The sequence below is a fragment of the Gallinula chloropus genome (genome assembly GCF_964237585.1).
Source record: "Gallinula chloropus genome assembly, chromosome: 18".
Taxonomy (NCBI): Eukaryota; Metazoa; Chordata; class Aves; order Gruiformes; family Rallidae; genus Gallinula; species Gallinula chloropus.
Window position 1 is genome coordinate 11342702 of NC_140103.1, and position 12552 is coordinate 11355253.

At 52.8% G+C, this 12552-nt stretch overlaps 1 protein-coding gene across 1 annotated transcript in view; it reads left to right on the plus strand.

The window, feature by feature from the left end:
* Nucleotides 1-12493, plus strand: part of ZNF618 (zinc finger protein 618) — a gene marked incomplete at both ends in the record, with an annotated part of 156213 nt that extends 143720 nt beyond the window's left edge. Inside the window, 3 exon segments of the mRNA XM_084272315.1 lie at nucleotides 4782-4859; nucleotides 9866-9967; nucleotides 10980-12493. Coding sequence (XP_084128441.1) covers nucleotides 4782-4859; nucleotides 9866-9967; nucleotides 10980-12493 — 1694 coding nt within the window.
* Between the last annotated feature and the right edge of the window lie 59 nt (nucleotides 12494-12552).

Sequence of the window (12552 nt, forward strand, 5' to 3'; positions counted from 1 at the left end):
AGTGTGTGCAGCCTGTCATGCACTGGGTGTTGCACCCTCTCCCCTTGGTGCTGTGTGGACAGGTCTGGCCTGTGCAACACTCACTGTTTCATACCTGCTCTCCCTTGCCAAGTTCAGGCTACAGGGCAGCAACAGCACAGGCCAGAGAGGCACCTGAACTCTCTGAGGGTCCAGTTCATGATTTCTTACACTTCCATGAAGATTGAGGGCTCGTTTCCACCCCTTCTGCACCAAAGTCTTCTGCATGCAGTTGTGTGCAAGAGGCAGAGGGTGGAGGACAGGAGATGCCCAGAGCCTTACTCTGCAAGGTGCCAGGCACAGCCACATGTGTCAGGGCTGAGGCAGAGCCGTTTCCCTGCAGCTGCACTGGCTCTCCAGCTTCTGGAGGAAAGGGCATTGTAGCCACGGCCAAACACAGACCTGTGGGAGAGCTCAAGCTGTATCCCAAGACCTGCAGAACGTGCAGCACCTCTGTTTGCTGCCCTGCTCTGGTCTTGGCTGTGTGAAGAGTTTGCTCCCTGGAGGTGAGTCAGGGAGGGATGGTGGGTGTTCCATCATGTGTGAGAATGCTGCTCTGCAGGTTCAGAGTTGAGTGTTGCAGGTTTTTCTTTGCTAACATGACATTTTTGGAGGATGCTCTAGTGGCAGACTGCAGGACCTTGTGCTTGGGCCACTGCCTGACCAGCACAGTAAGAGCAGCTCAGGATGTCAGACTGTAGTGAGGAGAGCTGTCTCCAGCCTCAGTGAGCTCACTGCCTGTCTCCTTCCACCTGTTGTGGATGAGTTGGGTGAACTTTGGGCTGTTTCCACACCCTTTCCATCACCCAGCTTCTTTAGGTGGAGCAGGGGCTACTAGGGGCAAGCTGTGGAAACAAGGGGAAGGAAGGGAAATCTTCCACTTGCTTGAGATACAAGTGGGAAGGATGATTGTGTGAGGATGTCCTGCCCCAGGCTGGGAAGGCTCTGGGAGCTGTGGTTACAGACTGGGAGCTGCAATCCCAGCTCGCAGCCTGAGCGAGCCAAGTGCAGGGCAGGAGACCAGCTGGCACCAGGCTGTGTTTAGCATCTGCCAAGGGGGATGCAAATAAGAGGAAGCCTGGAAACAGGAGAGCACCCTCCTCCCCAGCCCATGCCAAGGGCCTGGCCCTGCCCCACATAAGAGCCAGGAGCCTGTCTGAGCACCAGGGCTGAGCGGCTGCTTCTCACACCGAACAGTACTGCTGCTCCTGTTGTGACTTCACCCCCTCAGATCTGGAGCAGCAAGAGGAGCTGATTCCTGAGAAGCAGTGAAGGGTGTGAGGGGGTGAGGGAGAAGGTTTCCAGCAGTGTGAGACAGGTTCCCTGGGCAGTGCTGCTGCAGAGTGGAATGGGAGCCGTTCCTGAGCTGATGCACGGCCACTCTCTGCTCCTACATACACAGAGCCTGGCTTGGCCACCCAAAACAGTTGGAGCTGTTGGGGAGCCCTGCTGTGAGAGAAAGGACAGGTTCCTCGTTGGGACCCATCACACCTGTGGGTCCCTTGCCCACCTGATGGAGAAAAGATCCTCTCCAGATCCTGTAGACCTCAGTCCAGCCAAGGAAGTGGAGAGTGGAAATCCCTCTGGGGAAGGAAAGGCAGGGGCTCTCTGTGGCGTGGCAGGCTCTGTGCTCCCAGGAAGGAGAAAGGGGCACACAGGGGACTCACAGGGGTCTTTGTTGTAACTCTTGCAACTCTTCCTTTAAGTTGCAAGCAGAAATCAAAGGGAGGAGGGATTTACTTGCTGTGTGTACCAGCCCAGGTGAGCAGTTCTTTCCTAGCAGTAGCTTCTGCCTGGTTTCAGATACAGACTGGGACCTCCTTCTCTCCACTTTTCAGATCCCTTTGCCTCTCCTAGCACTGAAACATCCCCTGCTCCTTCCCCTGGCCTGGCTGTTGGCTCCTCCCAGCTCTCTGTGCTGTGGTGTGTCAGGGGCTTAGAAGATGAAATCTCAGAAGGAAGAGGGGTGAGAAAGCCCAGGGAAGTAAAGCCAGTTCATTCACCCACGGGGCTTCTGCACACCCTCCCAAGCATCCCTCCCCTCCTCTCCAGAAAGGCTTCTGAATTGTTGGATGTTGTTAAATTTTATCCCTAGTTTTAACTTAGCTTGTTTCTGGCAGGCTGTAGGCTGCTGAGACTGTCTCAGCAGTGTTTCTGGCAGGCTGTAGGCTGCTGTGACTGTCTCAGCAGTGCTTAGAAACTGTGTGGACGTTTTCAGGATGCAGAATTGGGTTTTGAAAGCAGGCGGTGGTTTTGTTTCCAGGGGTGGTCATTTCTGTAGAACAGAAGGGGGGGCTCTTGGAAATGGGATGGAAATCAACAGGGTTTTTCTGAGGGCACAGTATGTTGTAGTGACAGAGGGAGGAGTTTCAGATGAAGAACTGCAGATACCTCAATGCATGATGGATGGAAACTACTGGGAAGTGGAGTCAGGCAAGGGGAGAGCCAGAAGAAAGACTAAACAGCTTTATGGTGGTAAAATAGCTGAGGAAAATTGCTTCTGTGGTAACTGTAGACTTGGTTCACACTTGGTCTGCTCTTGGGAGCAGAGAAGAGCCTTGGACTGCAGCAGTGAACGTTGGGTTGCTGTTGCTCCACCACCACAGGTTCCTGCAGGCAGAGATGGCAGAAGGTGGTGCATGTGCCTGCCCATGTTTCAGTGGCACACAGAGACCTGAAAGCGTCCCAGGGAGCTGTGGTGTGACACCTCTAGATTCCAGACCCCCTGAAGCACTGAGATGTGCAGCACACTCTGATCTCCCCACTGTGTTGTAGGCAGAGGGGCAAGGGACAGGGCTGGTAGCTCTGCAAGCTCTTCTGACCCTGCCAGGACCCTGCCAGCAGCACTCAGCAGGCTCTTTGCAATGTGACTTCTTTCATCAGATTAATCAGGGGTTAATTTTGACACTGAAAGGGGGAGTCAACCCACTTGGTTTGAGACGTGTCCATCTGAGCAGCTGAGGCTCCATAAGCAGCAGAGGCAAATAGGTGTCTGAGACTCAGGTCATCTGACACTGGAACACGTGCCAGAGAGTGATGGTTTGGACTTGTGTGGGGTCTTCTCTCTGATAATCACAAGAGGAGCCTGGACAGTGAGGTTCCATTGTGCCTTTTGTGACATTTCACCATAACTGAGTATTTCACTGCTGATGATTTCAACAGAACAACCAGCCAGGTAATTCCCTGGTCCTGAATTCCCAACTCATCCTGGTTTTCACAGGCACAGCTACTTCAGTACAGTACTCCCAAACTTCCTCCCCACAGCAACACCCAGGAGTAACATCCCCAGAGGGTGCAGGGGGTTCAGTCCTGCAGCCCCTGGGATGGAGCTGGCCTCATCGGTTCGGGGAGCTGGGGGGTCTGTGAAAGGCACCACCAGGATCCAGCCTCATGGTGTAGGAGTGCAGCTTGTGTGAACAACTCCTGGGCTCTTCTGTCTTATTTCCTCACAGCTTCTGTAGCCATCTGATGAATTCTGGGCTTGCTACCTGACACAGGCATCCTACAGATCGTAGCCAAGTCAGGGCTGGGCTTCCCTGGGTTTGGTTTCTTCCATCCTGGATGCTGGTGTTCTTGCTGTGTGCAGCAGATGTCTCGTGTTCCATTGATGCAGAGTGTGTTTCTCCCTTCAAACACAGGTGCAGGTTGCAGGTGTATCACAGCACTGGGCCTTGCAGTGTCTGTACACCCTGTCTCACATCTGTCCATTCTGCTGTTACAAAACACAGCGCTGCAGCAGAAGGTGTCCATGTGCTGGTGCATCCAGAGGGACAGAAGCAAGCTGCAAGGGGAACGTGTTGCAGCCACTACACTTTGATTTTACAGCTGCCAGCTCATGCACTCAACTAATACTGTTTAAATGAGCAACAGCAAACATTTGCTGTTAGGTTAATTCAGTGGAAGAAAGGCACTTCCAGCACACGTGTCAGGCCAGAACTAAACGTATCTTCCAGCTCATGAGGGAGCTCTGCACCCAGCTCTTCCTTGACTCCAGCTCATCCGTATTACTCTGGCAACATGGCTCTCCTGCTCTGCTCTCAGCCTTCTGGCACAGCTCTGATTTCTGGGCTTCTTCCCCTCCACCTCTGCTTCCCCCAGCAACTTGCTGCTGCCGAGCCCAGCGGCGCTCACCATTCCCCAGCCTCGCTGCACTTGTTGACAGCCACACAAAACCCCAGCTGAGTTCCCCCAGGGCACTTCTCCATGCCCCAACTTCTCAACAACAGGATTTCTCCCATCCCAATGCTCCTTACTTGGGAGAGGCAGCAGAGAGACTGGCATTTGACAGCACTGGATGTGAAATTCATTCACCACGCTTTGCTTTCAAGATTAAAAAGAAGGAGGAGATGCTTAGAACAGCCTGCAGCAGGTGTGAGCTGGTAAACCCCAGTCAGGGCTGTAGCCTCTGAAATCTCTGTGCAGCTTCACTGAGATGCCCCAGACACACAGCGGCGGGTGCTTCGCTTTAGTGCACGAGTGTCCGTCTGCCATCCTCGGGCTTCTCGGGGCAGTAAAGTGAAGCACCTGGAAAAATGCCTGATCCCAGCCCTGGAAGCAGTGACGTGCCCCAGCACTGGCCCAAATCCCAGCCCAAGCCCCGTGGCTTCAGTTCTAAGAGCCTCTGTGCTGTGCACACGTGGGCTGAGGTGACAAGGACCCGGGCCCTAAGGCGCTGCCCCGCTACCCTGCGAGCTCAGGTATGCACGTGTGCTGCTTCCCTGCATACTCTGTGTAATTCTTCTGAACTGATTTCTCCCAAACAGAGCCTTACACCTGTGGAGCTTGTGGAATCCAGTTCCAGTTTTATAACAATCTCCTGGAGCACATGCAGTCCCATGCAGGTAAGCTGGGCACTTCGACTCGCTGAAAGCGGAGGATTAACCTCTGCGCTGCTGCCTGGTGGTGACCCCGTTGTGTGTCAGTAGAGCTTCCTGTGCTCACGGCTTCCAGAGCCCCAGTGATCACCCCTGCAGCAAGAGGTTGCTCAGAGGCTAGAGCACGTAGCAGTGGCTGCACCAGCTCAAGGCTCAGGGCTATCTGAAACACGCTGCTCCTTTCCCTAGGAAGACAGGACATGTGCTGTGCTGGCACAGAGCACTTCAAGCTCCTTCCCCTTCCCCAGAGGTTCCCAGGGAACTCTCTGTGCAGAAGCACTAACAGGTCGCTCCTGCAGCAGATGAAATCCCTCCTGCAAACAGGGTAGTTCCCACTGAAGCAACCAAAGCACAGATGCTTGCCAGGCAGCAGAGCCTTTGCCCACACAGGTCATCTTCTGCTTGTGCCTCCTGGAGTTCTGCAAAGGACTGAAATGTGTTCTCAGAAGAAGCAGCTGCTGTTTCAGCAGCTTGTTCATTTCATTCTCAGCTCTCTTCCAAAGAAAAGTCTGAGGAGCAGTTCTTCATCTGTAAGCCACCCTCTTTGCTTTCTATCTCAGTACATAAGTGGCAGTTTTAAGATCTCAAAGCCAAAGCTGTGTCAAAGGCACCACTCAGAATATTCAAAAACGTATAAACAGGATTTTTTTTAATATATTGGGTTTTTTTTTCCTCTTGAATGGAAATCAAAGAGAATTAACAAGGTTCCCAAACAATTCACCTGTGACAGCTCTGTGCTGTCTGACAGACAGCTCTGTTGAGGTCCAGGTCCAGTGCTTGTGCTGGTCCGTGCTCTCTGCACAGGTAAGTCCTGGCTGGAGTGGCATGAAGGTCCAGTGGCTTGAGGAGAAGCATCTTTTCCATCCTGTAACAGTAATTCCAATCAAAGCTCTTACCTTGTTCAGTGTTTTAGTCCTAATTTTAACGAGCATCCCTTGAGTTCTTCACCTCTGGGGTTCCTGGGTTCCCGTTCACATCTCACTGGTGATTCTTAGTGTGGGCTCTGTGCATTGCTCAGCAGCTGTTCTATTCATCAGCTTTGTAATGAGCTGCAGACACCTGCAGTGGGATCTGGTAAAGATGGTGTGAGTTTTATGGGTGCTGCTTTCTGTTAGAGCTGTGGCTGGTTAATGTGGAGTACTTGGCGTCCCCGTGACAGGGGGGAGCTTTGCTGGGGGCAGAGGCTGCTGTTGCTCTGTGGCATTGGGTTCTGTCCTGGCTGTTCTTTGGCAGGTCCCTGCCAGCCTCCAAGCTGTGTCCTGACCAGCCTGTCCTTGTCCCAGCCTCTGGTAGTGACATGCAGCATTCTGAGTTACAGCTCTTGTGACACTGAGTAGAGGAACTGCAGAGGAGGGACCAGGGTGTCCAGGGGAGAATGGTGCTTCACTGTCAGGCTGTGAGCTCTTGAAAGTGTTAAGCTAGTGCTGCCTGCAGATGCTTCTTCTCTCTGCTTTACAAACATCCCATGGTCTCTGGGCCTGGTCACCAGGGTTATACTGCAAACACAGAAGAGGGCTGGGAGATACATGAATGGGTAACTCCCCTCTCCCCAACTCAGAAACTCCACTTTCTCATCTCTCCCTGCTCTGGTTGTAAGCCACTGTCTTCTGCTTGGTTGCTTCCTTCCAGATGTCTCACTGGTACAGTGACAGCAACCTCATTTATGTCCTCAAGTGCTTTCTCCAGGCACCCCAAGGCTGCTCCCTGTGAACACAGCCATACCCCCCCCCCCATTCCATCTGTGTGTGGAGTTTGCCAGTCCTCTGCACATGCCTCTTCCTCTTTCTCTTCAGGGAGCAGCCGCCTTTCCCCACCCTGTGCAGCTGGAGGCAGGTGTTTGCTGCTGTGGGGTGAGGGCAGAACAAAATGAAGAGGGGTGAGAGCTTCAGGCAGCTGTGGTGGGTGTCTGGTTCTGGGTGCTGTGCTTGAGCAGAGCAGCAGAGGGGATGACTCGGGACCTGCGGTTACTCCGGTCAGTCTGTGGCCTTGTAGCCTGTCAGAGCTTTTGGGGGTTTCCATGTCCAAGGAACAGCATCAGCACACCACCTCTGAAGTCTGGGGGTGCAGCAGCCTTACAGTACTCAGCAGAACTGGTGGCATGGGGTCCACACACTGGGGACACTGGCATAGCAGCAGCTTGCAGCAGTGCATGTGCCTGGCTCCAGGAGCGTTACGTGGAGATGCAGAGATCTAAGCAGCCTGTGTGGGTCAGATTCTCACCCTGTTCATGAGTTCAGGAGTCCAGTTTGGTTTATCATACCTGATGCAAGGGACATCCAGCTAAATCTGATGCATTCACTGAGCACCTCTTGCCAGTGACTGAAGACCAGGAACGTGCTGCTGGCCTCAGGGAGCCAAGCAGGGACACTAGTGGCTCTCAAGTCATTCAGAGGGCTGAGCCTGGAGGCTGGAAGGTAATAAGGAGAGATTATAGCTCCATAAAGGAGCTACACAATGAGAAGAAGCAATTAGAATGTAAATTGGAGGCTGAAAAGCAGAAACAGAACAGCAGAACACCAGGCAAAGGAATTGGTTCTGTAATTACACTGTACAATATCCAGCTTTGACTCCCTTTAGAGCACTTTGTTCAGGTCGAGTGGCACCATATAATGCCCTTCCCACATCTAGAGCTAAGAAAATAAAAGGACAACCAGGCTGAACCTGGATTAAAGGATTGGAGGCATGAAGAGAAATTAAAGAACCATGATCTGTGTGGTTCACAGGCTGCCTGATAAGAAGATGAGGCTGAAATGCACAAATCTCATTAATGCCATCCTGAATGCCAGCAGATATTTGTATATAATAAATCCCCTATTATTATGAAGTAGATAAAAAAGTTGAAGGCAGGAAATATAGAATGTTTCTCCCCCCACCGGCTCCTCACCAAGACAAGGAAGGCCTGAACCATGAGCAAAGTTAGTAGGCAACAGTCCAGCATTTTCCTTTGGCTACCCACAGGTGTTTGCAGTTGAGGACACTGGTGGCATTAGCTCAAGAGCAGTTAGGCTAGGCAAATGCTGGGGGGAAAGTGGTGTGTCCTGTCTGATCACTGGCATTCACTGGAGCATCTCCTGCTCCTCAGGCCTCTTCCACACCTGCAAAGACTGGCTGCAGTCCTGAGCAGGGCAGTGCTCCCCAGGTACCAACCACAACCAGGGAGATCCCTGGGCACATGCAGCCCCTGAGGCAGTCCCAACAGAGTCTCCCTGGTTGTCCTGGATTGCTTCTAGGTGTTGATCCAGTCTGTGGCCAGTGCAGGGTCCAGGTCTCATAATACCTGTGCAGTCTGGGGCTGCTGATCAGCCAGGTTTGAGTGCCCCAGCAGTTAAAGGCAGAGCTGCTCAAATTTGGGAGGGCTTGCTCATAAGGAATAGGGCACTGGAGTTCCATCACACTGCTTGTCTGTAGGTGCTTGCTGACCCTTCTCTCCCAGGTCATTGGCACACACAGAATCCCAGGGGTTGGAAGGGACCTGGAGAGCTCATGGGGTCCAACCCCCCTGCCAAAGCAGCTCCCCAGCTCATATTGCACAGGGGCTGGAATCTCTCCAGAGATGGAGACTCCACACCCCCTGGGCAGCCTGTCCCAGGGCTCTGGCACACGAAGGAGAACAACCCTGCCCTCTCTGCTAGCTGCTCTGTTCAGCACCACATCAGCCTGCTGCAAAGCTCCTGCATGTGCCTTAATAAAGCATTCCTCTAATTAGTGCTCTGCAGCCTGGGGCACTGGGGCAGGATTCACTTCACCCCATGCTGCTGTGCCTGGGCTGTAGATCCTGCCACCAGCACTGGTCAGCTTGGACTCCCCCTGTAATCCGTGGAGAAGTCACTGGCTTTGGGTGAGTTTGGGTGGCTCTTGGACTGCCAGAGATGTGGAGTTCTGTCTGTGTGAAGGAATTGCATCCTTCAGCCTGTTGTGCACTGCTGAGCATAAAAGGAGCCCCAGGGGGCCACTTTGCAGAGAGGTCTAATAGAGATGGCAAGAACTAGGTGAGATGAGTCCAGCAGTGAAGAGTCAAGGACTGGTTTTGTCATCTTTGGCTTGAATTCCATCCTCCTCTGTTCAGCCTGGTCAGCAGTCTCTCCATCTTCCTCCTTCCTCTTCCACTTCTCTTCATTGTGCACTTTAGTGTTGCTTCACAGCTATTCCAGAGCACAGTTCCACAGTGAAGCATACCAAGAACTAGAGGATTTCCTCTGGAGAGTGGGAAGTTCTTGGGGCACACAAGAAGGCAGCACATGGATATAGAATTCCCTCATCTTGACTGCATTTCCTTGAAAGATCCCATCAAACTGGCAGCTGGAGTGTTTAGCCCAGTTACACATGAGCACAGGGACCCCTGGGGCAGTTGGTATCCTGGCAGCTGTAGGGGGGAGCAGCCTTTGGGCACAGTCCAGAGAACTTGGTGGGGGGTTCTTCTTGTTTGCAGTCTGAGGCAGCAGTGAGCAGCCCAAGAGACTCTGCCCTGGGTAGAAACCCTGTGTGGAGGTTGTACTGAGGTCTTCAGATATGGGGGAGCTGAGCATAGCTGGAAAAATGGAGTGCTTAGGGAAGGACAGGGAAGGACAGGGAAGCCACCTGTGGTGCAGAAAGAGGCATTAAGGCAAAAGAAGGCTCACTGGTTGTTCCACCTGCTTTCATTGTGAGATGCTTTCAGAATGTGCAGCTTCACTTGACCAGGAGACATCTCTCACAGAGTGAGGTGGCATCAGTGTCGCTGATGCTCAGGAAAAGCCGCTGTCATTTCAGCCATGTTTTGGGAGGTTGTAAGTCCAAGGTCAGTTCTCAGGGTTTCCAACAGCCCTGTGCCTTCTCACAGAGAACTAAAAGCTACAGAGAAGGGAGTAGACTGGTGTCACCCAGCTAAGGGAACCATGAGAAAACACTAAGCAGATGGGTACCACATCCCCTTCTTTGTCCTTCAAGCGTTACTACCTTGTGCTTCTAACACCTCCCTGTCTCTTGCCCTACAGCTGACAACGAGAACAATATTGCCTCTAGCCAGCCCAGATCACCTCTAGCTGTTGTGGAAGAGAAGTGGAAACCACAGCTCCAAAGAAATAACACCAACAATAGTACGTAGCAACGTTTGCTCTTCTGTCCCAGGCTTAACCCAGGCTCTGAACAGGTGACAGCAGTGGTGGGTGTTGCACAGGCCCTTGTCCTCCCCAGACTGCACTTGATTGCATCTGTAATCCATGTGCTGTCCTGCAGAGAGAGCACGTGTTCCCAGTACAGGAGTGGTGGTAGGAAAGGTGTGTGAGGAAGATGCATTCAGGAGCTCCTGGGAAAATGTCAGACTTCCCAGCTGGGGTTAAAAGATTAATCCACTTGTCACGGTGGGACATAGGAATGACCTGTCACTGCCTGTGTCTGGCTCTGTCCCCAGCTTGTCCAGTGAGCTTGTGCCTCACCAGAGGAAAAGTAAAATACAGCCCTGAGGGAAATCAGTTCCAAAGTGCTTGAGCCAAGCAGCCTGGGGGAAGGGTGAAACAAGGGTGAAACAAAACCACAGAGCTGCTGTGTTCTGTTAGGGCCAGAAATGACACTCACGTTGCCCAAAATCAACCACAAAAAGTGAAGTTGCTAAAGCTCAGAGGAAGAAATGGAAACTTGGGTTTCAGCACTGGTTGAGATGGTGGAGGAAGCAACTCCCTAAAATCACTGTCTGAAAGAAAATACTCAGATCACAGAGATGGCCAGAAGCTGAGCTTTCCAGCTGGGCTGAGCTGTGACCACCAGCCCACAGACACAGACAGCATACAGCACACAGGGGTGTAACTTACCTGGGCAGCTCCTCTGTGAGCACCATGGAGATGCCGTTAGTTAAGGCACTGGATTGTGAGTAGGTAGAGTGTGCTCATGGGGAGAGCATGCAGCTGAGCTCCTGGCTGCTCAAACCCTGGAGGTCCCTCTGCCCAGAACCCCCTGGGGAAGGAGCTCAGGGTTGGAGATGTCTCTGCCATCGCCTGGGCATGTGCTGCCTCTTTGGGTCTCAGGATTGTTTTTGCTCCTTCCTCCCCTCTCCCCTTGCAGAGGAGCCATTCTCACCTGCTGCTTTCTCTCCTTCCTTGTGTCCCACTGCAGCGTCTGCCAGCGGGTCGGTAGGGAACAGCGCCATCCCAGAGAAGGAGCGGCAGAACATTGCCGAGCGGCTCCTGAGGGTGATGTGCACTGACCTGGGGGCTCTGAGCGTGGTGAGTGGGAAGGAGTTCATCAAGCTGGCGCAGACCCTGGTGGATAGTGGAGCTCGCTATGGTGCCTTCTCTGTCACCGAAATCCTTGGCAACTTCAACACTCTGGCTCTGAAGCATTTGCCTCGGATGTACAACCAGGTGAAGGTGAAAGTCACCTGCGCCCTGGGCAGCAACGCCTGCCTCGGCATCGGTGTCACTTGTCACTCGCAGAGCATCGGCCCCGATTCTTGCTACATCCTGACAGCTTATCAGGTGGAAGGCAACCACATCAAGAGCTACGTCCTGGGAATTAAGGGCGTGGACATGCGAGAGAACGGTGACTTTATCCACCACTGGGTACAGAACGTGCTCTCGGAGTTCGTGATGTCGGAGATCAGGACGGTGTATGTCACAGACTGCAAAGTCAACTCCTCTGCGTTCTCCAAGGCGGGCATGTGCTTGCGTTGTTCGGCCTGTGCCTTGAACTCGGTAGTGCAGAGCGTGCTGAACAAGCGAACGCTACAGGCTCGCAACATGCACGAAGTCATCGAGCTCCTGAATGTCTGCGAAGACCTGGCGGGATCCACGGGCCTCTCCAAGGAGACCTTTGGCTCCCTGGAAGAGACCTCTCCCCCGCCCTGCTGGAACTCGGTCACCGACTCCCTCCTGCTCGTCCACGAGCGCTACGAGCAGATCTGCGAGTTCTACAGCAGGGCCAAGAAGATGAACCTCATCCAAAACCTGAACAAACACCTGCTCAGCAACCTGGCAGCCATCCTGGCTCCGGTGAAACAGGCGGTGATCGAGCTGAGCAACGAGAGCCGGCCCACCCTGCAGCTGGTCCTGCCCACCTACGTCAAACTGGAGAAGCTCTTCACTTCCAAAGCCAACGACGCTGGCGTGGTCAGCAAACTCTGCCACCTCTTCTTGGAGGCGCTGAAGGAGAACTTCAAAGTTCACTCGGCACACAAAGTAGCCATGATCTTAGACCCTCAGCAGAAGCTGCGGCCCGTCCCGCCCTACCAGCACGAAGAGATCATTGGCAAGGTCTGTGAGCTGATCAATGAGGTGAAAGAGTCTTGGGCAGAAGAAACTGAATTTGAACCTTCAACCAAGAAGCCTCGGGCAGCAGGGGAAGCCGCAGCAGCTCAGGAAGAAGATTGGTTTGGGAAAAATGAAGTCTATGATTATTTGCAAGAACCTCTCTTCCAGGCCACCCCTGACCTCTTTCAGTACTGGTCGTGTGTTACCCAAAAGCATACAAAACTAGCCAAGCTAGCCTTTTGGCTCCTAGCAGTGCCTGCTGTTGGTGCCAGAAGTGAATGTGTAAATATGTGTGAGCAGGCTCTCTTAATCAAAAGGAGACGGCTACTCAGTCCAGAAGACATGAACAAACTCATGTTTTTGAAGTCCAACATGCTTTAAGACTGTCTTTTAAAATTAAAACAAAACTTTAAAACACTGTTCCAAACAAAGAAAAAGAA